The 27,026-nt window shown below is 38.4% G+C and overlaps 1 protein-coding gene across 5 annotated transcripts in view; it reads right to left on the bottom strand.

The window, feature by feature from the left end:
- LOC105478402 (component of inhibitor of nuclear factor kappa B kinase complex) overlaps positions 1–27,026 on the bottom strand; it is a 43,347-nt gene that overhangs the window by 2,675 nt on the left and 13,646 nt on the right. For 2 of the 5 annotated variants that reach the window (XR_985292.3, XR_011607699.1), the window contains exons 10-20: positions 20,080–20,274; positions 17,702–17,804; positions 14,330–14,453; positions 13,761–13,912; positions 11,062–11,123; positions 9,669–9,778; positions 8,957–9,006; positions 3,368–3,464; positions 2,923–3,070; positions 2,217–2,350; positions 1,397–1,631 (exon numbers count right to left, since the gene is read on the bottom strand). Coding sequence is in view for 3 of the 5 variants with exons in the window: in XM_011735669.2 (XP_011733971.1) it covers positions 2,217–2,350; positions 2,923–3,070; positions 3,368–3,464; positions 8,957–9,006; positions 9,669–9,778; positions 11,062–11,123; positions 13,761–13,912; positions 14,330–14,453; positions 17,702–17,804; positions 20,080–20,274 (1,175 nt within the window). In the remaining 2 variants the exon portion in view is untranslated. The remainder of the gene's footprint in view (positions 1–1,396; positions 1,632–2,216; positions 2,351–2,922; positions 3,071–3,367; positions 3,465–8,956; positions 9,007–9,668; positions 9,779–11,061; positions 11,124–13,760; positions 13,913–14,329; positions 14,454–17,701; positions 17,805–20,079; positions 20,275–27,026) is intronic. The other 3 variants (XM_011735669.2, XM_011735671.3, XM_011735673.3) reach the window with 2 other exon arrangements.

The following is a 27,026-nucleotide window of genomic DNA, read 5'->3' as shown; positions in this document are numbered from 1 at the left end:
CCTGTAACCCAGTACCCCAGTGCAGTTGACTCCTGTAGTCTTTAGTTTCCTCATCCCTCCCTACAGAGGCAGAGTCCTGTTTAAACCAAGCTTCTGCCTCTACCTCTACCTACCTCTAAGGATAAGAAGTCCACTATAACTCCAATCTGACTTTCCTCTGAAACGTAAGAGGCACTTATGTACAACTTGCTTTTCCCCTGAATATGTAACTAGGGAGGAAAAAATCCTTGTGGCAAAGACAGATGAAATACCTCTTTTTGTTTCTAAAAACTTCTCTTTCCTCAAAAGTAGTAAAAACACCAGCATGCATACTTCACAGACACAAATGTAGGGGAGAAGAGAAAAAAGTAAAATCTGTTATGTAGAGATCACAGAAAATGAAAAACTCATTAGAAACTACAGATAGCAATGAAACAAAACAAGCAAGCTGATTCCTGAGGACAGCAAAAGAACAGTGAACAGTGTGGTGGGGGAGCTACCTAGAACCAAGAAGTATCCCTGGAAGTTCATATTTGAAGGCAATCCTGCTTGTGGTTTCTACCTTCATGCTTTCCTCTTCTACATGGCCTCTCTCTTCTCCCTTTGCCAACTTCAGTCCCCTAACAAGAGTCCGTTTTAGGTCATGGATGATAGTCACTATCAGCTTAGAATGACATTCTGATTCAGCTCTTATCCAACAGATGGAAAAATTGTGGCCAAACAGTTCCCAATCCTTGGTAGTTAAGTACCACAGGTACATAATAATTGAAATCAATTTTCTTATACAGTGTATTCTGACTGGACACGGTGGCTCATGCCTGTAATCCCAGCACTTTTGGAGGCCAAGGCAGGTGGATTACTTGAGATCAGGAGTTCAAGACGAGCCTGGCCAACGTGGTGAAACCCCGTCTTTACTAAAATACAAAAATTAGCCAGGTATGGTGGCACGCGCCTGTAATCCCAGCTACTTGGGAAGCTGAGGCAGGAGAATTGCTTGAATCTGGGAGGCGGAGGTTGCAATGAGCCAAGACTGTGCCACTGCACTCCAGCCTAGGCGACAGAGTGAGATTCCGTCTCAAAATAAAATATAATGTGTTCCTTCTAGAAAATACATTGAAAGTATGTCACATATACTTTTGCAAACAACCACACCTCAAATTGGAAATTACCTGTATTGCGGTGACATTTGCAAACATTAGCATCTGCCAAAAAAACCTAAATGCCTTTAATAAAGGCATAAAAGTAAGTAAAGTATTAAATTTTATTTCCTTCAACTCTGATTACTGGAATATTTTGTAAAGTCCATATATTTAATTATAGCCTGTGCTACAGTTGTAGGTGTACTGCATTGGGCCACATGTATAATGACCCCAAGATATATACCCTGGAACTTCCTTTCTTTAAAAAAATAAAATACCTGATATCAGCTTGCCTTCCTGCCATGTGCTTTTCTCTCATAAAAGTAGAGTACAGAATGTGCAACTGCATGACCTCCTGAGCAGTGATGTAACATGGCTGCTCTTCTGCAAAACTAATTATGGGCAGAGTTTCCAGGAAATGCTGGTGCTGTAGAGGTCTCCATGAGTTGTGAGAAAAGCGACAATACACAAGCTAGCAAAGAGCCACTGGCTTTGGATACGGCACATCTTATGCTGAGAAAATAACAGAAATGGATAGTCATTCAGCTTTAGCAAAAGAGTAGGAATTAATAAAATATAGGGCTTGGAATTTGAGTTCTTACTTGCAAAACTGATTTAAAACATTGAAAAAAGTCTAATCTTAGAAATACAAAGTTATAAAATAGATCTCAAAAATTTATTAGAAGGGTAATCAAGGATCCCCAAAATGATAAATGCAAAATGATAGCATAATTTCTTATAAACTGTTAATGAAGGAATAAGGTTTGAGTAAAAGAAAGTAATAAGCCAATAAAAGAAAAGACTTAGAACTTGGACTGAGCTAATAATAAGCAACATTTGCTGAACATTTATTTCCCAAGCACTTTATATACATTGTCTAATCAAATTTCCACAACAGTTCTATGAGACATTCCTGTTTTACAGGTGAGGAAATATGAACATCAAAAAAGTCAAGTAAGTTGCCTAAGATTATTACAAAGGGATAGTCAGGACTCAACCCTGGTCTGAAGGCACAGAAGACTACCTTAACAACTACTGCCTCATTCCTATACCACTGCTATGAAAACACAGCTATCTATTGTTACAAAGTAAACCCACCCATCTTGAGGAGTTACCACACATGACAGAGAATGATCATGTTCTGCTGAAGTCGGGGGCAGCCATACTGACGTCTGAGGGGTTACTGCACCTTCTAGACTGGATCCTACAAGGGACCGGGCAGAACTCTGTGTCTGAAGGAAAAGAAAAAAAATCATCAAAAGATTACAGGCAAGCATCTCTGTTGATTCACACAATTTCTTACCATATTCCTAAGTCTTACATTTCCATTACTACTTATATGCACAACCAGAGTATTTCAGTGCAAAACTATTCCCACCTTTACACACTGTTAGTAAACTGTCCTTGGCCCCTTTCTTCATTGACTAAAACCAAATGTATCCATTCATCTTATACCATTTTAGTTGAAGAAAGAAAAAAAACCCAGTTGAATAGATGGTCAGTTTCATTATCTAGTCAGGTACATCTATCCCCAAGTTGGGTTGGAATACCACAGTGGTCAAGGGCTAAGAGAAGTATAACAACAGAGAAATTGGAAAGGAGAGATGATAATAAGTCCTGCATCTCAACTGCTAGTCTGGACACCAAGCAAGGAACATGGATGTCATTTCATGCCAGTGCAAAATATATACATGCCAGCACAAAATGTGTTCAAGAGGGCTCACCTCATGCTGATAAAAATCCCCTTTGCAGGGAATAACAGCAACTCAATGTCACATTAAATAATTCATTAATAATTACTTACACAGGCAATTTTAAGGAGATGCCATATTTCTTTCTGCCTTTTTCCCTGCATGAACATGACAGTATTATCAGCTTCTTTGATGTTACTGAGGGCCACTTCCACCTTAGGGAGTAGATCAATAATCTTCTGCTTACAGCCCAACAACTTGCTGGAGAGATTAAATCAGTGTCAGACACTTACATGTTCCCCAAGACTGTATGTATACCATATTCCCAAAACCCAGCTGAGGAAATGAACCACAATCAGCATCAGATTTAATGACTGATCTCCAAAGTAATGCATACAAAAGGACACATAAATGCAGACAGCTATGGCCAAGCTACCCAAGGTACTTTCAGAATCCTTCCTGGGTAAGTATACTTTACCAAAGAGGGCATTTGTACTTTGAGAAGAACAAGATAAACGTATCCTGGTTCTTCAGTAGGAAATGAAGCAATTTTCCTACCTCAAATGACCAAACAGCTCCTTGAGCACACGGTCCTGACTCTGCACAGTGTGCACAATGATTTTCACCATCTCTGTGCTGTCACTGTAGGAGTGATCTATAAAAGACATCAGTCAGTGGGTATAATCTTTCTTCTGCAACATATCAACCTCCAAACAAAAAATTCCTCAAAAATCCCTGAAATTGTGAAACTAATTTTAATTAATAAATATCTCCATTTAAATTAAAAATTGAGTTAAAAGATATAAAGATTACCTATAAATAAAATCTAGTTATATATAAAAAATAAAGTTTGTATGTGTATAATGTATATATAAATTTATCAGTAAGAGGCCTTAGTTGCCTGTGCTTAAGAAGAATAGTCTTGGCTATCTTTAACCCATACTAACCCAAGCCCCAGACACAAATGCAGCCTCTGGCCAAGAGAACAATTTTTCTTGGATGATTAACCACATATTTAGAAACAGTAGGACAATTCATCAAACTTTCATTGCCTAAAGGAAGGAGGTCCTTGAACTAGGTTGCTTGGAATTTCATGTTTTTCCATCTGTTTACAGCCCAGAAAAACTTTGAAAAACGCTCACTGAAACCAACTAGTAAAGGGACCTATAGACAGCCTGAAAGTTCCATTTGAGGGCAGTATGACATCTTAAAGCCTTAACTGGCAGCAGCCAGATACCCTCAATTGGGATAGCTGTTGGTCACAATGAGTTCTACAATTTATAATGTGTCCTCGATTTAAAACAAAACAAAACAAAAAAACCCCCCAAAAAACTATCATTAATTGTTGTATTTCAGAAAATGGCTAAAGGAGTTGAAAGTTGCTCATGCATCATGCTGGTATTTTCTTTGGACAATAATTAAGCCTAAATGCAATAATAATAATAATATTTGCTACTCTCTGCTTATAATTTTCCCATTTAATCCTCACAGCAGTCCTGTGAGGACTATTTTTGTTACCCCCATTTTACCAAAAAGGAAATGATGAAGGGAGCGTCAAAGAAGGTTTAAAAAATGTTGTGTCCTTTGTTATCACTCCAAATACCTCCCCCATAGCCCAACTTTATTCCCCACACATCTGTGTTGTCTCCTCCTCACCAACAAGCAAATGAAAGGCTCCAAAAAGGTTCTTCTCCAAACAGCATTCCTTCCTAAATACCATGGACCAAGCCAAGAGCCTTCTCATATAACTAGCTCTTTTAGATAGTGAAAGCCCTCAGAACTTTAGCCTTCTCCAAGGCTAAAGGATGAAGAAAGCTGGTTTTAACCATTTTCAGATGAACAAGAGATTCAAGTCAACTCTAAGCTAGAAAAGACAACAGAGGCCACAAATCAAGTGTGATTATATAATAGGCCCCAATGACAGACACAATCTTGTTACAGTTTGTCACTCAAGGTGACACTCAAGCTACCTGGATAGCAATTTATTTCTGAGCTTCGTGCTATGTTGACAGGGCTACCTCAAAGTTTTTAAAAATATAACCTAAACAAATGCTATCACTGTGTATCTGCGGAATCTGATTCATTAGCCAGAAGACTGGGAGTCACAATTTTTTTTTTTGAGATGGAGTCTAGCTCTGTCGCCCAGGCTGGAGTGCATGCAGTGGCACAATCTTGGCTCACTGCAACCTCCGCCTCCCTGGTTCAAGCGATTCTCCTGCCTCAGCCTCCATATTAGCTGGGATTACAGGCATGTGCCACCACACCTGGCCCAGAAATATTGATTGAAGAAAAAGAATTGGACTTGCTCTATTTGAAATCTTAGATTTTAATATTTTACTCTAGCTACAACAACTTCTATTACTTAAATCACTATTTTGTTAACATCTTCAACCTTTTTATCCTCTTATTCCATCAGTAAAATCCTAACCTTGGATTAATCCAACCATCTGCTCTATCAGTTCCTATATCCAAGCTACTAAATTATCAACAAAAAATTAATATTACTGTTCACTATTTGCCACTGCTAATTCACAAGTTTTTCATTTCTGCTCTGGGTACTTTTCTTTTTTTAGAGAAAAAGTCTTGCTCTGTCACCCAGGTTGAAGTGCAATAGTATAATCTTGGCTCACTGCAGCCTCGACCTCCTGGGCCTCAAGCGATCCTGCTACTTCAGCCTCCCGAGTAGCTGGGACTACAGGCATACACTACCACACCCAGCTTTTTAAAATATTTATTTATTTATTTATTTATTTTTTGTAGAGACGGGGTCTCACTACGTTGCCTAGACTGGTCTCAAACTGTTGGCCTCAAACGATCCTCCCGCCTCGGCCTCCCAAAGCCCCTAGTATCACAGATATGAGCCACCTGGCCTGGATTCTTAATGTATGTTTTGGGTCAGCAACATCTTCCACTGCACACAGTGGCTTTTAGAAGTCTTTAGCACACTATTCAAATCTATGAGGTCATCACCTCTTCCATTTCAGTTAACCTCACTTACCACTGCAGGATAAGAGGCCATAAGGCAGTAAGACCCTGACCTTCCAACCTCTACTCCCAAAAAAGTATCTGTATCCACACTCATTCTCTTTCCAATATCAATAGTATCAAGGCTAATCCCTCCTACTGTTCTTTGGAGCCAATCTCTCAACTTGTTCAGGGACCTCCCTCTCCACAGGGTTTTTTGGCCCCGAGTATATGTTCTGAGAAATGCATCACTGGCCACTTTCGTCACTGTGTGAATACTACAGTGTACTTATGCAAACCCTGATGGTATAGCCTGCTATACACTTAAGCTGTATGGTATAGCCTTTTGACAATAGGCTACATACCTGTTCACCAAGTGACTGTACTGAATACTGTAGGCAACTGTAACACATTGGTAAGCATTTGTGCATGTAAACATAGAAAATACATAATGAAAATACAGTAGTATAATCTCTATGGGACTACCATAGTATGCACAGCTTGTTGTTAACTAAAACATCATCATGTGGCACCTGATGTTTAAGTCTTCCTTCTGAGAAGTGACCTCCCTTGGCTCTACATCTCCTTTTAGCTACTCACCCACCTCTCTTCTTTCCTGAGCAGCCAAGCTTCTGAGAATAGTCTAGATAAGCAGTTCTCCAACTTTTTGGTCTCAGGACACCTTTACACGAGAAAATTCTTGAGAACCCCAAAGGGTTTTCAGGAATTAAACAGAAATTTAAAAATACTCGTGTCTTAATTCATTTAAAAATAACAAACCTATTGCCCACTAACATGTTTTTATTAAAAACAAACATACAAAAAAAAAACCTTTAGGTTTTCTCTCTCTCCTGAAACTCTATACTCCAGTCATACGGCATTTCCTCAGACATGCTAAGTACTATACATACATGTCTTTACACAGAATACTCATATCTACGAGAGCCACCTCCTTTCACCTGGCTACTGCTACCTGAGATACTTGGAAACCTGAAGTGGAAGGATTGCTTGAACCCAGGGAGTCCAAGAGCAGCCTGGTCAACATAGCGAGAGCCCACTTCTAAAAACAAAAACCAAAAAAACATTATTTTCTACATCAAAAAAATTTCAGAGAGAACCCTTGCACTGTTTTACATTTTTGCAAATCTTTCTGATATACCACTGATCTCGTCAGAAAAGTTTTTAAGTGCTGAGAAGCTGACAAATACCAGCTGGTAAATACAAGTTTTCTAAAATTCTTTTTGCTTGAAACATGGAATGTTATCGTTGACAACAAATATTGGTTTTTTTCCCTTAAAGTAGTAAGCGCGCTATACTTTTTATTTTCATTTAATTTCTTAGAAATTATCTCATGTATGCAAATCTGAATAATGATAGTTTGCCTGACAGTTGCTCTTCCAAGTAAAAATGGTGTCTTCCCTGAAAGAGGCCAGACAACTAGCAATGTAAACAATTACTGAAGTGGTTTTCCTTAAGACGACCATCATACTTCACTGTGTAGAAGAAACACTTTTATGAGTACTTCCCATTTCACCACACAAAATGTTAAAAACACATACTCAAAGGTTGAGATTTAAATAAAATACTATTTTTACTGCTTTATCAAGAACATTTTTAAGTGAAACTGTCATTTTTAAAAAACTGTGAATGCATGGTGATAAAAAATATAACTACTACTAGCATAGTTTGGTGCTAGTGCCTTGATTCATACTAAAGTGCAAGCCATTTTACGTTGCACCATCAGTGAAAATGTCAACATGGTGAAAAACACAAATAACATCTTATTATGAAAATGGTTCTAACCTCACAGACTCTCTGACAAAGTTTCAAGGATTCTCACAGGTCCATATGCTACATTTTGAGAACTGCTGGTCAGACTAAACTGAATACATTTCAGTAAAATAAAAGCAGTATAAGAGGAGATAGTGTTCTTTTTTAAATGTGAAAAGAGTATATGAAATACAATTTCACATGTATATTAATTTGCATGTGTTGCTATGTGTCTACAAATTTTAAAGTGTAAAAGTATATCTTTTTTTAACATATTCATTTAAGTATAATGCACATTAGGGCACAGACTTTATTTCTTCTGTTACCCTTCAAAACAAATTTTTAACTAAATGATATCTTGCAGGTACATAACAGTTTATAGTTCTCAAAGCATTTTCACAAACATCCTCTTAAATACATTGTCACAACATACTCACTGAGTAGGAACGCTAGGTTTCCACCCCATTTTGCAGAAGGAAATGGGAAACGGAGATTTGCCTGAGGTAACAGTAGGTAAATTACTCAATCTAGAATTCAAGCCTTCTGATTCCCCATCCAGTACTCTTTCCAGCAGACCTTGCTCAGTATTTAGCAGATGTTCAACAGGAATTGTTTTACCAACAAAATAAGTCATCAGTGACCAGTGCAGATGAAGGCATTATTTTCAAGGCAATCTGCTTTGGCCTAGAACAGCACAGGCCTTCCCTCTAACCATTCCAAACCTGAACCCATTGCCTCAAATTCTTTCCAACCTCTCTAAGTATTTTTTTGTTTTGTTTTGTTTTGAGACAGAATCTCGCTCTGTCACCCAGGCTGGAGTGCAGTAGTGTGATCTTGGCTCACTGCAACCTCCTCCTCCCAGGTTCAAGCGATTCTCCTGCCTCAGCCTCCCAAGTAGCTGGTATTATAGGCACGCGCCACCACACCCGACTAACTTTTTTATTTTTAGTAGAGATGGGGTTTCACCACGTTGGCCAAGCTGGTTTTGAACTCCTGACCTCAGGTAATTCACCCACCTTGGCCTCCCAAAGTGCTGGGATAACAGGTGTGAGCCACCACAACCTGCCCAACCTCTCCAATCTTAAGCAACACTTATTTTTTTTTCATCTTTCTAAACATTTTCTTGCTGCTTCTTCCTCTTTGAGTTCCTTTTTTCTGTCTTCCATTCTTTCTTTTCACATCCCCTTCTAAAATTTTTCTACCTCATTTTCTCTGTTACTTTCTCTTTTTAATCTCCTAAATTCTCACAAACTTAAAACTTACTATACCATGTCTCAATGGTAATACCAAAACTGGAATTTATTCTGCAGCTTTAAGAAAATTTTTAACTTAAAAATATTTAATCCCCCACATTTGTTAGGCTAGTAATAGTTACGTAAAATGCCTTCAAGCACTGTGATAGAAGTGTCTTACCTGAAGGTCTGTGTTTTAACTGCTTATATAGATCAATAGCACGCTGTTCCCTGTAAAAGAGAAAACATGCTCTGATATGTGAAGGTAATTTAATGACTTCAATAATCTACAACTTGAAACAATATTATTTTATTTGAATAATGAACCCATTTTAAAGCAAGTTCATATTGCCAACGAGTATTTCACAGAGCATTTTATTGAGTAATAAGAACTACACAAGTTCTTAAAATGCAAAGTTTAATATAGTTCATATCTATTATGATCTACCATGAGGACATCTCTGCACCAGAGACACTTAAACAGACAAAAATTATGACCTATAATTAGAGAAAATATCTGAAGTTTTTAATCCAGAACTTTAATTAAGAAAAAATCTCAAGTTTTAGGGCATTTAAGAGTCAATACCTTGGACCAGAGGTACTATGAGTAGGGAAACAGTTTGTAACTTAGTTATACTTGGAAAATTCTTAACACTCATATGAAATAAATGCTTTTATTCAAAACCAAAAAAGGCCAACCCAAAGAATTATTTCTGAAGTTTCCTGTGACTAAGAAAAAGCTTCCACTTTAAAGATAATCCCAATATATTTGGGGAAAGGAAAACTAGAGAAAAGAACCACATAGAGGTTTAATTTGCCAGATGTAAGCAGAAAGAACAATATGCTACAAAATATAACAGATGTCAAGACCAACAACACAAGTACATCCTTACAGAGATTCCATCAAGTCTCCCTGACGTCTTCCATAGGGGCTCTTCTGTAGCTCCATGATTTCAGCATGCAAAGACATAATCTGATCCTCCAGGTATCCAATGACACCAACCTAAAATATGATGAAAATACAAAGGAAATGAAAGGCTTACCACTACATCATTGGAAACAAAATTCAGATCTTAAGGATACAGAATGACCTGCTGCTTCATTAGAGAACTAAATAATATAATATGAAACACTGATATTGTTAAAGCCTTTCTATTCTTCAGATTCTGACACTTAATCCTTCACATAAGAACACACTTATTCTTAGTCTTCTCTCTTTTCTCTCCTGACAACAGTAAACTACTAGTATTTGCTTTTACCTCTGGAGAAGCAAAAAGGTACAACAGGTGTCAACTAATAAGAAAGACCAAAACCACTGGTATTACTTGTATCTTGGCTCTATGATTTTGATTGCCTCCTGGCCCCCACTGCCTTGAATAGGGACACAAAAAGATAAAGACCTTGGATTTCCCACCCCAGGACACCATGGGTATTCCCACCCACATCCTCAGGGTAAGTACTGACATTAAGGAGTGTAATAACTTAGGACCATGGACAAATGTACAGGATAAGGGGAAGAAAATCTGCCACCTAGAGAATGATCTATACCTAGGGACACCATATAATTTCTTGTCCAAACCAGTGTCATTTTGAGAGTGAAAGGGACTACTACTGATAATTATGGCAAGATATTAGGTATAAACTGGGACAGTCCCACTAAACCCAGATGTGCAGCCATCCTATCTAAACCAGTCACAAAAATAATACTGACTCCCATTTAATCTTCATAACCCTACTAGAAAAGAAATTGTGCCCATAATATGGAAACTAGCTGGATGTGGTGGCTCATGCCTGTAATCCCAGCTCTATGGGAGGCTGAGGTGGGAGGATTGCTTAAGCCCAGGAGTTTGATGCAAGTCTGGGCAATATAGTGAGACCCTGTCACTAATAAAATGTAAAAGTTAGCCAGGCATGGTGGTGCACCTCTTGTCCCAGCTACACAGGAGGCTAAGATGGGAGGACTTGCTTGAGCCTGGGAAGTTGAGGCTGCAGTGAGCTTTGATCATGCCACTGCACTCCAACCTGGGCAACACAGTGACCCTGTCTCAAAAAATAAATAAATAAATAAAGGAAACTGAAGCTTAGTAAGGCACTAGGTAATTTTCAAAAAGCCCTTGTTTTTAATCACTATGATACCTCCCTCTTTATATACAAAGCATCTACTAGAATTTTGTCTGAATTTCGGGAATGACATGAAAAATGCTCTTTATATACCAAAACCAAAGACAGTTTCTAATGGAGACATCAAGAATTAATAAGTACACAGAATGTGGTCAATGATTTTACCTCAGCATAGTGGATGGCCTTTTCTTCCATTTCTTTCCATGCTTTTAGCATTTTTTCTGAAGCTAAAAGAAAAGTCTAAATTGGTTATCTCAGAAATAGCCATATCTTTAATTACTGGCCTGCCTGCCTCCTTGCCATATCAACATCAAAGATGTATTATGAGTTGAATTGTGGCCCCCCAAAAGATACGTGGAATTCCTAACCCCCAATATCTCAGAATGTGACCTATTTGGAAATAAGGTCATTACAGAAGTAATTAGATAAATTAATACTCATACAGGAATGGTCTGGGCTCTTAATCCAGTATGACCAGTGTACTTAGAAGAGACGAGACACAGGATACAGATACACAGGGGAGAATGCTATGTGACAATGGAGACAGATTAAGGTGCTGCAACTGTAAGCCAAGGAATGCCAGTGATGGCTGGCAGACCATAAGACCATAAGAAGCTAGAGAGAAACAAGGAAAGATTCTTCTCTGCGGATTTCAGAGAAAACATGGCCCTGCCAATACCTCGATTTTGGACTTTTAGCCTCCAGGGCTGTGAGACAATAAGTTTCTATTGCTGAAGCCACACAGGTTATAGAACCCTTAGGAAATGAATACAGATGACTGTTTTCTTTCTTTCTTTTTTTTTTTTTTGGGAGATGGAGTCTCACTGTCACCCAGGCTGGAGTGCAGTGGTGCAATCTCAGCTCACTGCAAGCTCCGCCTCCCAGGTTCACACCATTCTCCTGCCTCAGCCTCCCAAGTAGCTGGGACTACAGGCGCCCACCACCATGCCCGGCTAATTTTTTGTATTTTTTAGTAGAGATGGGGTTTCACCATGTTAGCCAGGATGGTCTTGATCTCCTGACCTCGTGATCTACCCGCCTCGGCCTCCCAAAGTGCTGGGATTACAGGCGTGAGCCACTGTGCCCGGCCAACTGTTTTCTTAAAAAAAATATGTATATCAGTGTGGAGATAGGTGGATAAAGGAAAAACCAATTTTTTTTTTTTTTTTGAGATAGTGTCTCACTCTGTCACCCAGGCTGGAGTGCAGTGGCATGATCTCGGCTCACCGCAACCTCTATCTCCAGGGCTCAAGTGATCCTCCCACCTCAGCCTCCTGAATAGCTGAGGTGTGCACCACCATGCCCGGCTAATTTTTGTATTTTTTGTAGAGATGGGGTTCTACCCCACATTGCCCAGGTTAGTCTTGAACTCCTGAGCTCAAGGGATCCACCAGCTTCGGCCTCCCAAAGTGTTGAGATTACAGGCGTGAGTCACCACACCTGGCCAGAAAAGAAATTTAATACTTGAATGTGATTTTTAAAAATTAAATACTATAAAAGGATATAAACAGAAAAGACTCTGTCTTCCTCCCTTCTACCATCCACCTCAAGGGACCTTACTATGATTATTTGTTACATAGACACATACCCTGCTCCCTCGCAAGTGAAACCACTGGTATACTCTTTATTTTTTCCCACAATTTAAAACTTTTCTGTCAACTAAAGACCCAGGTGATCTTTTAATAAAGCACATACAGATCTACCTTTCTTCTTTAACAATTGTATAATAAGCCTTTGACAAGTCTAAGGTATTTTAATGAAATAATTATATTTTATCACTTGCCAGAATGTCAATAATATACAAATAGAGATAAAATAACAATATTATTAATAAAACCAGTTCTGGAGAGTAAATTCATTCACCCAACTGGACACTATTGATTGTTTATTCTGAGATACACATACTTTGCTCAGGACAAGTGTACAAGCAGTATTTGTTTCCTAAAAAGGATTTGTTTTATAAAAGAAAACAGAAATGCTGGTAGTGACTCCTTCAATTTACTCATATTTTAACTCTGTCTTTTTACATTTCCTTAGTGCATCTGAAGGAGATAAGCTTGGAGTCAAATATTGAAAATTTGGAGATCGTGTATGCAAAAAATAGGACTCCACGGTAGATGGTTTGAAAAAAATCATAGCCTTAGAATATCTGTGTCATTATTTACAGAAAGGTAAGTAGTTTAAGACTCCCCTGGTTGTCTTAGTCCATTTGGGCTACTATAAAAAAATACCATAGACTAAGTGCCATAAAAACAATAGAAATTTATTTCTTATAGTTCTGAAGGCTGGGAAGTCCAAGAACAAGGCAGATTTGGTATCTGGTGAGGGCCTGCTTTCTGGTTCCTGATGACTATCTTCTTGCTCTGTCCTCACATGCAGAAGTGGTGAGGGATCTCATTCAGGCCTCTTTTGTAAGAGCATTAATCCCAAACACGAAGGCTCCACTCTCATGACCTAGTCACTTCCCAAAGACTCCACCTACCAACACCGTCACCTTCAGGGTCAGAATTTCAACATATGTATTTCATGGGGGACACAAACATTCAGTCCACAGCACTGGCCAAGAAGTCCAGATTTTGTATTTATTTTTAAATTATGTTTGAAATTCAAGATTATTAAATTGCTTCTGTATTTTTTTGGAGCTAAATAATTTTAGCCCAATTGTGAAACTAAATTGCTCAACTAAGCAAATTTTTAAAAAGAGGTAACATTCAAAACAAACATGGTTTCTGGTAATCTAAGTTGTCCTGTCTCCTGTCCTAATGTGAAGGTAAGTAAAACAACTGGCTGAGTTAAGAAGGCAAAACAACAGATGGCTTCAAGAAACCAGATATTCCTTTGAAATATATTACTCAGACACTTACATATCCCATACGTCATCTGCTCGCTGTATCTCTCCAAGTCAAGCTGAATGCTTTTGTGAAAAAACTCCAATTTAGCTTTCAGTTGTTGTGATGCTGAGATCAAAGTGTTCTTCATTTTTGTTAAGTTAGCATTATATCTAAGAAGACTTAACCTAAACCATAGCAAAAAAAAAAAGAAAAAAGATATTATCAGCATTCGGCATTCAGAAACATTGAACAATAATTTAAAAACATAAACTGCCATAAGGCCAAAGCCTAAGTTTCTATTATCAATCTATGAGAAATAACTGATCTCTAGAATCTGATCTCTAAAGACTTCCTGCCTATAATATTCTGTGATAAACAATCTTTTTGTACTAGGACCATACAGGAATTATTACCCTCAAGTCATTATAATAGAATGGTCTCAGTCCATTAGTGAGAATTCTACAAGTTTAATCAGAACATTACACTTCAAATTGGCCTAGTATGTTACTATTGCATGAAATATTGATTAGTGAAAACCAGCAAGATTAATTCTTGAGTATATGATGCACATTGCATTGTGCTTATAAACAGAATCCACTTACATTGCTGCCCTTTGTCCCTGAAAGAGCCTGCTGTAGTCTTCTTTTAGTCCAGACACATAGTGCACTGCTTCAGCCCACACTTTACGCAGCTGTACAATTGGAAGCTGTATTTTGCTGTCCTGTACTATATACAAGAAGATGAGAAAAGGGGCAAGGGAGTTAGTTACTTTTGAGGATTTTAGAGTTGATTTATTGTTCTCTGTGATTTTCTGTCTACAAAAACAGGATTCCCATAGATGCTAGAAACTGATGCTAAAAGAGCCACTTGTTTCCATTTAATTCAGTTCAATATACATTTACAGAGCACCTGCAATACATAAGCCCTGCTCCAGATACAAGGGGGAAAAAAAAATGAATGACATAATCACTACACTCACAGAGCCTGAGATTATTCCTGTATCTGTCTTTTTTGTTTGCTTTTCTGCAACCTGGAATACTCTTTTTCTCTCTGCTAATCCAAATTATTTCTTTCAAGTTCTAAATCAAGTCTCATCTCCTCTGGGTCTTTCCTACCTCTAAATAATAAATTTCATATCCTGGACCAACAATCCAGCATTAAGAATACACACAAGAGTCAGGTGTGATGGCTCACGCCTGTAATCCCAGCACTTTGGGAGGCCAAGGCAGGCGGATCCCTTGAGGTCAGGAGTTCAAGACCAGCCTGGCCAACATAGTGAAACCCTGTCTTTACTAAAAATACAAAAATTAGCTGGGTGTAGTGATGCACATCTACAGTCCCAGCTACTCAGGAGGCTAAGGCAAAAGAATCACTTGAACCCAGGAGGTGGATGTTACAGTGAGCCAAGATCGCACCACTGTACTCCAGCCTGGGTGACAGAGTGAGACTCTACCTCAAAAAAAAGAAAAAAAAAGAAAACACAGAGGGTAAATGGCAGTTTAATAAAATATGCTTTCTTCAATGCCAGACTTTAAAAAGTTATCTATTTGTGATTTTTATCTCACCCATTCTTTGGTAAAGGGAATGCTACTTTTCTAAAACCATGTGTTAAGTTCAATGAAATTCTATTTTAACATATGGAATTCTCCAACATTGAAACAGATTCATATTGTAAGGCAGCAAGTATATTCTCTGTTACTTTTTTCTAATGAAAACTTCAGAGAAAGGTTAGGCAAAACTTGCTACACTAGTGTTCCTACGAGAAAACACATCATCTGAAGCAGACTTTAAATAAATTAAGCTATATAAATGGAAAAATATTTGCCTCCCTTAATAATTATTAATATTCTCAATTAACCTTTCTCCTATTTTATACCCAAACTTCCACCTGTGGCTTCCTACAACAGACCAAAAAAAAAAAAAAAAAAAAAAAAATCAAACTTTTTAAACAAAATAAAACAAAAACAACTCATTGATGGGGGCATGTAAAAGAGGTACAGGAGCCCACTGAAAGAGCTCCAAATGGCCAAAGCTGGAACAATCTGAGCAACAGAATAAACTAGTATTGGATTATAATATAAAGTATTTTTAAAAATCCATTAATCCATACTAATATAAATAAATGACTGAAATTAATAAATGGGAGAGCAAGGACAAATCTCCTATGCAGAAGAATTCCAAATAAATTATGTAGATACTCTATCCTAAAAGAGGGGAACATAACTCCCTCTTTTTTTTTTTTTTTTTTTTTGAGACAGGGTCTCGCTCTGTCACCCTGGCTGGAATGTAGTGGCATGAACTCAATTCACTGCAATCTTACTTCCGTGACCTTTCTCTCAAAAACCCACTGCCCCAGTCTAATCATGAAAAAAAAAAAAAAAAAAAAAGGCCAGGCACGGTGCCTCATGCCTGTAATCTCAGCACTTTGGGAGACCAAGGCAGGCGGATCACCTGAGGTCAGGAGTTCGAAACCAGCCTGGCCAACATGGCAAAACCCTGTCTCTACTAAAAATACAAAAATTAGCTGGGCATGGTGGTGCGTGCCTGTAATCCCAGCTACTCGGGAGGCTGAGATAGGAGAATCGCTTGTACCCGGGAGGTGGAGGTTGCAGTGAGCCAAGATTGCACCACTGTACTCCAGCCTAGGCGACAAGAGCGAAACTCCGTCTCAAAAAAAAAAAAAAGACAAATTTTAGCAGAGGGACATCTTACAAAATACTTGACTAGTATTCCTTAGAACTGTCAAGGTCATCGAAAACAAGGACTATTTGAAGTCTGAGAAAATGTCACAGCAAACAGGAGCTAAAGAGATATGACAACTAAATATGATGTATCCTAGATGAGATCTTAGAATAGAAAAAGGATATTAGGTAAAAATGAAGGAAATGCGAATAAAGTATGGGTTTCAATTAATAATATATGGGTTCATTAAATGTAACAAATGCATCATACTAATGTAAAATAGATTTTTTTAACTTTTTAATATTTTTTAATATTTTATGTTTTTTATTTATTTTTTTGAGAAAGGGTCTCACTCTGTTGCCCAGGGTGAAATGCAGTGGTGTGACATTGGCTCACTGCAACCTCCACCTCCCAGGTAAAATGTTAACAATAGGAAAAACTACATGCGCGAGTGAGGGGAGTTATATGAAAACTCTGTACTATCTGCCCAATTTTTTGGCAAATCTAAAACCATTCTTTAAAAAAAAAAGTTCATTAGTAAAATAGTAATAATAAAGTTTGGGGCAAGGGGAGTTGACTGAAAAGAGACATGAGGGAACTTTCTGAGGTGAAGGAAATGATCTACATCATGACTGTGGTGTGGATTACACAAGTATATAAATTTGTCAAAAGTTATCGAAATATATCTGTGAATTTCATGCTACATAAATTTCACTCTATGTAAACTGCCTCAATTTAAAAGAAAATTTCAAAAGAAAACTAATAAAAAGATTTTTTAAAAAGTAAGATTACATATATTTCAGCCCCTCTGCTCAATTTTGTTGTTGATTTTGTAATTTTGTGCTTTATTTTATTTGGGTAGACATACAGTGATCAAACACTTAACTTGTTCAAAAGAAAAGAATAATTTTCACACGATAAATTAAAACATTTGAACATCAAGCAGTATTCACAGGAAAAATGAAATAAATACTTTAACATGCTTAGACAATGAAGAGACAATTAAAAAGTAGGTTTAACTAATAGTGAAGTTTCATTCTCCTGTGAGAGTCCCATCCTCAAGAAAGTAAATCTTCTCTTAAATGAATGATCTGGTGGAGATTTAATATCTACCTTTTCACCTTCCAAACTATATAAATCAATTTTTCAGAATTCTCATATAACTCCATATAGAAATTTCAAGTATGAGATACAGAACACAACATCAAAAGTCCATTTCTACTAATCATACTGAGAGTTAAAGTTAAATTAATTCATGTTTAAAGCTCAGCCGCTAAACGGACTGGACTTACCAATATAATTTACACAATCAGATAAACTTCTGGAAGCAAATGGCCCTTCATACACAGTTTTACTTTTATCAAACAAATAAACCATATAGCTATCACAGCCTCTCTGAAAAAGAAACAAACAATTAAAATCCTGCTCAAGGATCTTTGAAAATCCTAGGTTTTCTAAATACTTATGCACCAGATTTTCTACTTTGAAATGCAAATGATCAAAGTCAATGTGTATTAGCATATCTCTTACAAATAACAGAGTCCATACTTTTGTTGAGGAAAAAGACCCAAACTTTTGTATGGGCTGAAGTAAACAATCACCAAAACCCAAAGAACAAATGCAAAAAGATATATACAGTGAAAAAACTATTCAGTAATCAAAAGGAATGAAGTACTGATACATGCTACAACATGCATGGACTTCAAAAATACAAGGCAAGTAAAAAAAGTCAGACAGGAGACTATATATTACATAATTTCATTTATATGGAATGTTCAGAAAAGGTAAACTTTTGGAGATAAAAAATAGATTCCTGGTTGCCTGGGGTGGGCAGAATGGAGATTAACAGTTAATGGACTGTTAATGGAAACGTTTTTAAGCTGGTTTATGGTGATAGCTGCAAAATTTGGTAAATTTACTTTAAAAAAAAATCACTGCAATTGAGCATCAAGTCAGTGACAAGTTAATAAAAAAGAAACAAAAAAATCACTATATCGTACACCTTAAATGAGAACTAACGTGATAATTAATATGCCTCAATAAAGTCATAAAAAGAAAAATGGGGAAAAAAGTCATGACCAGTCGTATTTTACCCATCCATCCTTTGGCAGGACCTATGAGACTGCTGGTCTCACAGTAGTTTCAGAGTACTGGACTTCAAATACGAAAAGAAATTTTTTTGTTTGAGACAGGGTCTTGCTCTGTCACCCAGGCTGGAGTGCAGTGGCGTGATCATGGCTCATTGCAGCCTCAACCTCCCTAGACTCAAGTGATTCTCCCACCTCAGCCTCCCAAGTAGCTAAGACTACAGGGGTGCACCATCAAACCCAGCTAATTTTTGTAGTTTTTGTACAGACAGGGCTTCACCATGTTGCTCAGGCAGGTCTCGAACTCCTGAACTCAAGCAATCCACTCACCTTGGGTTCCCAAAGTCCTGGGATTACAGGCATGTGCCACTGCACCAAGCCAAGAAGGAATAATAAGTGGGAGTGTGGCAGGCCAGGTCTCACTAACACAGGCCTCCATAACAACTGTTTCAGCACTGACTGAGTGGTGAAGTTAAATACTAAAAGCTGAAAGAGCAGCCGGGCACAGTGGCTCACGCCTGTAATCCCAGCACTTACGGAGGCCGAGGTGGGTCGATCACCTAAGGTCGGTCAGGAGTGGTGAAACCCCGTCTCTACCAAAGATACAAAAAACTAGCTGGGCATGGTGTCGGGCGCCTATAATCCCAGCTACTTGGGAGGCTGTGACAGGGAGAATCACTTGAACCCAGGAGGCGGAGGTTGCAGTGAGCTGAGATTGCGCCATTGCACTTCAGCCTGGGCAACAGGGCAAGACTATCTCAAAAAAAAAAAAAAAAAAAAAAAAAAAACTGGAACAGCCAGTGCCCTTACACAAAGGCTGAAATGTAACCAAAGCCTACCAAGAGTTCCACCCAGGCCCTTCCTGGGACTAAAAGCAAAATAATGAAGGAATTCTTAATAGGACCCATTTACGATTAAATGTTTTATTGGGGGTCTGAAGAAACTCCTCAGGCTTCCACAAACAAGTTTATTGGAGGTCTGTAGGAACTCCTCAAACCTCTGTGATTTAATAGGAGACACGATAAGGGCAATCACCCCAGCACCTGGACCCATTTAGAGTAAATAAATTTACTGAGGCTCCAGAGGAATGTCTTCAAGACTCAGACCTTAGTTACAGATTAAAGTAATCATTTATGTTTTTAGATGAATGCAAACTTACACATAGACATATAGCTTAGAGGATATATAAACTCTGGGAAAACTTTGTAATTTTGAGGTGGTCTGGCGATAATTTCCAGGCCTTCTACCTGTAACTGGTTACTGAAATAAAAACTCCCTCCTCTCCCAGTTCATCTGCATCTCGTTATTGGGCCGAGAGAGTAAGCAGCCTGACCCTCAGTTTGGTCTGGGTACAGGAGCAGAAAACTGGCACCAAAGAAAAAGTCTTGCAAAGTTCAAAACAACAAATGTTTCATTTCTATCCTGTTCACCTTGCAAAGCAATGATAAGAGTTGGGAGTAGGACAAAACCAAAACAGAATGTGCTCCCCAGACCAAGGAATTCCAAGTATGCATAAAAATTGCAGGGCATGCAATCCCTCTAGATTTCATATACTCTAGGGATATTATAATTAATTTTCTTACAACTCCATCTAGAACACATTGAGAGGCTGGTTTCCGAGGATCCAGAGAAATTCCTGTCTCTGAAAGAAGTTCTTGAGAACCAGTATTTATTCCAGTTTCACGCTCAATACGAGACTGTAGTGAATGAAGACTTTCATCAGGTGGTAACAGAAAAGAAATTATCTTTGCAGAAGTCATATTTAGGATGTGTACTATCTGTATAAATAAAAAAAAAAGGTAAATTTATTGATCATTTGCTACATAAAAGATTCACTGCCAGACACTAAAAGGTGAATATCAACAACAGGCATTATTTCTACATTAAACAAGGTTCACTCATTCTCCAAAGTGAGATCTCCTTTTATAATTATAAAATGACATTCTGAAAACTGAACAATTTCCTTTTCTACAATAGATGTTAGTTCCAACAATAAAATTTCAAAGTTATAGGGATGCACAAAATGAATAAATAAAAATCTCAATTTGAAAGAACAGTTATTTATTTTGAAAAAAACATTATCATAGACCTAAAAGGAAACATTCCAATTCATGAAGTGCCTAACAGAAGACAACCACTGGGGTAAACCACTTTCTTTATTTATTTTATTTATTTATTTTTTTTGAGACAGAATCTTGCTCTGTCGCCCAGGCTGGAGTGCAGTGGCGCGATCTCGGCTCACTGCAAGCTCTACCTCCTGGGTTCCCGCCATTCTCCCGCCTCAGCCTCCCCAGTAGCTGAGGTGCCCGCCACCACACCCAGCTAATATTTTGTATTTTTTAGTGGAGACAGGGTTTCACCGTGTTAGCCAGGATGGTCTCGATCTGACCTCGTGATCCGCCCGCCTCAGCCTCCCAAAGTGGCTGGGATTACAGGCGTGAGCCACCGCACTCCACTGGTAAACCACTTTCACATAACATCCCCAATAATTAGATCTTTTAATCTCCATTTTAAACAGAGAAAGAAACCAGAGTTCTAAGTTAAATAACTTGTTAGGGATCACACAGCTAATAACTGGTAGAGCTTGGATCTTTTTTTTTTTTTTTTTTTTTTTGAGACGGAGTCTCGCTTTGTCGCCCAGGCTGGAGTGCAGTGGCCGGATCACAGCTCACTGCAAGCTCCGCCTCCCGGGTTCACGCCATTCTCCTGCCTCAGCCTCCCGAGTAGCTGGGACTACAGGCGCCCACCACCTCGCCCGGCTAGTTTTTTGTATTTTTAGTAGAGATGGGGTTTCACCATATTAGCCAGGATGGTCTCGATCTCCTGACCTCGTGATCCGCCCGTCTCGGCCTCCCAAAGTGCTGGGATTACAGGCTTGAGCCACCGCGCCCGGCCTAGAGCTTGGATCTTAACTCTTTTTGTGTCTGGCTACTTTGTGCTGCCTTAAGAAATCATCTGATAGAAGAACTAGGTCTCTCTTTAAACAGGAAAAAGCATTGTTATGCGTGGTGAGTTACCTTTTTATAAGGCAACCTAACCCCAGAGCAGCAACCTGCCTAAGGGCCCCAAATCAAACAAGAACAGTTTTATCACTCTCTCCTAAAGCCCCAGTAAAAGTAACCTGATACAGGCCAAGTGAGTGTGAGGCTGAGTCAGGTGGGGCTCTGCCCATGTAAGTGCGGACAGCAACAGAGTTGGACTTCAGTCTTTTGAAAAGAACATGATTTTAAATTCTCTTCCTTCCAGTGTCCTTAGAAAAGCCATACAAAATTAATGCCTACATTTCTCCATGCCTTACATTGACTAGTATATGCAAATGATTAAAATTCTCTCAGCTAAAAATCCTTACTACAAAGGTGGACATTAATCCAAGGCCACTATTATTTCTTTTTTTCCCTTTAAAACACAAATTTGAATTGATGTTCAAAGACACAAAACTATAGACAACAGTATAATAAGCCCCCTCCCAACCCTGTGAATGCCTCACCTAGTTTCAACCACCATTTACATAGAGCCTATCTTGTTTCATCTGTCATAGCCCTCTCCTGATTTATTGCTTTATCTTTTAAATATTTTATTTTGTGACAATTTAATTTTTTTGACATATAAAAATGTTATATATTTGAGATATACAACTTGATGTTTTGATATACATTGTGAAATTATCACATTTCAGCTAATTAATATATCTGTCACCTCTTCATAGTTGTCATTTTTGTACTTTTTTCTTTTGCTGCCATGTTTAGACCTTTTGATGAACATCTCTACATACACCTCCCCACTCCCGTCCCTGCAGCCCCTGGCAACTATGATGCTACTGTCTGCTTCTATTAAGTTTAACTATTATAGATTCCACATGTAAGTGAGATCATGCAGTATTTCTCTTTCTGTGTCTTGCTTATTTTACTTAGCATGTCCTCCAGGTTCATCCACATTGTCCTAAGTGGCAGAATTTCCTTCTTTTTCTTAAGGCTGAATACTATTCCACTGTGTATATATGCCACCTTTTCCCTATCTATTCATCTGTCAAAGGACATTTAGGCTATTTCCATATCTTGACTATTGTGAATAATGCTGCGATGAACATGGGAGTGCAAATATCTCTTCACAAGCCTGCTTTAAAATCCTTTGGATAGATACCGAGAAGTGAGATTATTAAATCTCACAGTTCTATTTTTTTTTTTTTTTTGAGACAGAGTCTTGCTGTGTCACGCAGGCTGGTGTGCAGTGACATGATCTCAGCTCACTACAACTTCCACCTCCTGGGTTCAAGCAATTAACCTGCCTCAGCCTACTGAGTAGCTGGGATTACAGATGTGCACCACCATGCCCAGCTAATTTTTGTAATTTTAGTGGAGACGGGGTTTCCGCATGTTGCCCAGGCTGGTCTCAAACTCCTGACCTCACGTGATCCACCTGTCTCAGCCTCCCAAAGTGCTGGGATTACAGGTGTGAGCCACTACACCTGGCCAGTAGTCCCATTTTTAATTTTGAGGAACTTTTATACTGTTTCCCAAGACAGCTGTAATAATTTACATTCCCACTAACAGTGTAGAAGGGATTTCTTTTTTCCCACATCCTAACTCTTACCTTTTTTCTTTTGCATAATAGCCATCCCAACAGGTGGGGGGTGCTATCTTAGTGTGGTTTTGATTTGCATCTCCCTGATGCTAAGAGTTGTTGAGCACCTTTTCATGTTTGTTGGCCATCTGAATTTCTTCTTCTGAGAAGTGTCTAATTTAGGTCCTTTGCACATTTTTAAATTGGGTTATTTACATTTTTGGTATTGAGTTGCATGAGTTTCTTATAAATTTAGGGTATTAATTTCTTATTAGATGTATGGTATGTATGTATCTTTTCCCAATCCATGGGTTGCTTTTTCGTTTTGTTAATTGCTTCCTTTGCTGTACAGTTTTTAGTTTAAAGGCCCACTATTATTTCCACTTACAAATCCTAACACAGATGCCCAAATAAGTGGTGCTACAGAAATACTAAACTGAGACTGGGCATGGCGGCTCACGCCTGTAATCCCAGCACTTTGGGATTACAAAACAGGTGGATCACTTGAGGTCAGGAGTTCAAGACCAGCCTGGCCAATATGGTGAAACCTCGTCTCTACTAAAAATACAAAAATTAGCTAGGCTTGGTGGCACAACACCTATAATCCCAGTTACTCAGAAGGCTGAGGCAGGAGAATTGCCTGAACCTGGGAGATCAAGGCTACAGTGAGCTGAGATTGCGCCATTGCACTTCAGGTGACAGAGTGAGACTGCGTCTCAAAAAGAAAAAAAAAGAAAGAAAAAGAAAAAAGAAAGAAAGGGATACTGAATATTCCCAACACAAAGAAATGATGTTTGAGATGATGGATATGCTAATTACCCTAATCTAATCACTACACAGTATATGTATTGAAACATCACTATTTACCCCATGAATATGTACAATTATTTGTCAATTTAAAAAATTAGGCCAGGCGCAGTGGCTCACACCTGTAATCCCAGCCCTTTGGGAGGCCAAGACAGGTGGATCACTTGAGGACAGGAGTTCGAGACCATCCTGGCCAACATGGCGAAACCCTGTCTCTACCAAAAATACAAAAAAATTAGTTGGCCATGACGGCACACACCTGTAATTCCAACTGTGTGGGAGGCTGAGGCACGAGAGAATCACTTGAGTCTGGGAGGTGAAGGCTGGAGTGAGTGGAGATCGTACCATGGTACTCCAGCCTGGGTGACAATACAAAACTCTATCTCAAAAAAACAAAACAAACAAAAAAAACTTAAAAGCATATTAACAATTTTGTTTGTTTTTGACACAGAGTCTCTCTCTGTTGCTCAGGCTGGAGTGCAGTGTTGCGATCTCGTCTCACTGCGGCCTCCACCTCCCGGGTTTAAGCAACTCTCCTGCCTCAGCCTCCCGGGTAGCTGGGATTACAGGCATGCACCACCATCCCTGGCTAATTTTTGTATTTTTAGTAGAGATGGGGTTTCACTATGTTGGCCAGGCTAGTCTTGAACTCCTAACCTCAAGTGATCCACCTGACTCCGCCTCCCAAAGTGCTGGGATTATAGGCATGAGCCACCGCACCTGTATTAACAAAATTTTTAAAAAGAAATACCAAACTGTTTTTATAACCGGAAGTTGATCCTTTTCATGTGAATTCCAAATGTCACAACATGATTGCCAGTATTTCTCTTATTAAGAGACTTCTCTTTAATATAAATCTTTTATGCTTAAAAGGGGAGTAGGGAAATCTTCAAAACTGATATGGATTTATAATACAATTATACTACCTGAGACTTTCCATGCCTTCCCAGTTTAGGCATATTTCACACTATGACAGCTGCCATTTATAGCAACAGCAGAAACTTAGGATGAAAAATCCTATAATGGACATCTACTTTTACACAGGATATTAGGATATGTCATCATGGCATCCCACTACCAAAGCTCCAGGCCAGAAGGGAGCAAAAGAAAAAAGAGGAAATACAACCTAAATTTATCTTTTTGTTCACTATAATATTTAATGAGTACCTACTATTGGTAGGTACATACTGTTGGTACATAATATTAAATGTGTTGTGGTGGTAGTAGTGGGTATACAAACTGAGTACCTGATGATCCTTGCCCTCCAAACAGTTATAGTCAAACAGAAGGTATTAAGATATACTAAGAGAACTAAAGTACCAGGCAAAATGTGATAGGTGTTATAATCAGCGTAAAGTATCATACACTTGGCAGTAGGAAGCGGGCACTTCATAAAGGAGGCACTACTTGAGCTAAACTTTGAAATGAAAGAAAGACTGAAATGGGAAAGGACTGAAAAATAAGTTCCTTTAGGCAGAAAACAAGGCGAGCAGAAGCAGAAAAGTAGAAAGGGATGGGCATAATCAGACAATACAGTTAATCCAGTTCAAATGTACCTAAAATGATGCTCTCTCAGGGTATTAGTAAGAGGTAAGTCCGGAAGTATAAATTGATATGAAACCAAGATAGGTTCTGAGTACCAATGAAAGGGTCTGAACTTTATTCAATAAGTGAAAGAGAACTATGCAAGCCTTTCTAAATTGAGAACCTGGCAAGCTCAAAATTATTAAGATATTCAAAAGATAACTTTATAAAATAATTGGATATATCGATTGAAGAGAAAGGAAGAGCCAAGACAGCCAAAGTTTCCCATCTGGGTAACTGAAAAGGTGACAGTGCAAATAAGAGGTGTAGGAAATCTACAGAGGTAGATTTAATGGGGCCAGGTGCAGTGGCTCATGCCTGTAATCCCAGCACTTTGGAAGGCCAAGGTGGGAAGATCACCTGAGGTCAGGGTGTCAAGACCAGCCTGGCCAACATGGTGAAACCCCATCTCTACTAAAAATATAAAAATCAGCCAGACATGGCGGCGGGCGCCTGTAATCCCAGCTACTCAGGAGGCTGAGGCAGGAGAATTGCTTGAACCCAGGAGGTGTAGGTTGCAGTGAGCTGAGATCGTGAGACACAGTGAGGCTCCATCTCAAAAACAAACAAAAAAAAGAAGTAAATTTAATGGATAGAACAAATATGTTCAGTTTTTAATAAATTAAGTCTTAAGTGCTAGTGGAACAACCAGATAGTTATACAGTTATACGACAGTTATAAGTCCTTGGTGGAAACGTCTAAGCTATGGAGAGAAATAACTTTAGGAGTTATCCATGTGCAGTTTATAGGTAAAGCTATACAGCTGAAGAAACTGCCTAATAAAAAAAAGGAAATGTAATGGAAAAAGAACCAAGAAGAGACTCAGAATACAGTTACATTTAGGGGCATGAAAGAGGAGGCAAAGAAAAAAATAATTAAATGTTGCTGTTTCACCATTATTTTTAGTGGTAGATTCAGTACACTTTTTCCAACTCTTCAACATATTTAAAGATTTTCATAATAAACAGTTGAAAAATATGCATACAATCAGACTTGCTAAGCTGTTTTTTCAAAAGGGAAATAGTAACTGTTTTGTTGCTTCCTTTTTTAAGTGAAAATCAAACAGACATCATTCCTTTCTTGTACAATACATATAAACATTTTAGGAAAATGTTCTACAGTAACACCAAGCTGTTTTGTAGTTCATACTTCTGTACTTTTACTCATGATGCTCTGCTGCCTATAAATCTATCCCACCCCCACCCTTTTCCTAAAAAAATCTCATTCTTCAAAATTCAGTCCTATTATCATGTCTAACAAGCATCCTTGAAGCTTCTTGAACTACTATAACTAGTAGCTTATATATACCTTATTCTGTATAACCTCATAATAATATTGGTTCTTTGAGGAAGATATTACTGTCCTTGAGATAGACAGACAACATTTGCTCAGGTTCACAGACAGGTAAATAGTGGTGCTGCAAACTGAATTTAAGTCTGTAAACTACAAACTCCATAATGTGGAATCTTTCCCCATGCCCTATAACAAGAGGCTCACAGATGCCCTTCAAAGCAGAAATGATGCTATAATTCCTATGATGAGTATGAAACAAATAAGAGATGTGATTCACTCACAACCG

This window comes from Macaca nemestrina, chromosome 9 (genome assembly GCF_043159975.1).
Source record: "Macaca nemestrina isolate mMacNem1 chromosome 9, mMacNem.hap1, whole genome shotgun sequence".
Lineage (NCBI taxonomy): Eukaryota > Metazoa > Chordata > Mammalia > Primates > Cercopithecidae > Macaca > Macaca nemestrina.
Note: the sequence above shows the minus strand (reverse complement) of the source record. Positions and strands in the feature narration are given on the sequence as shown.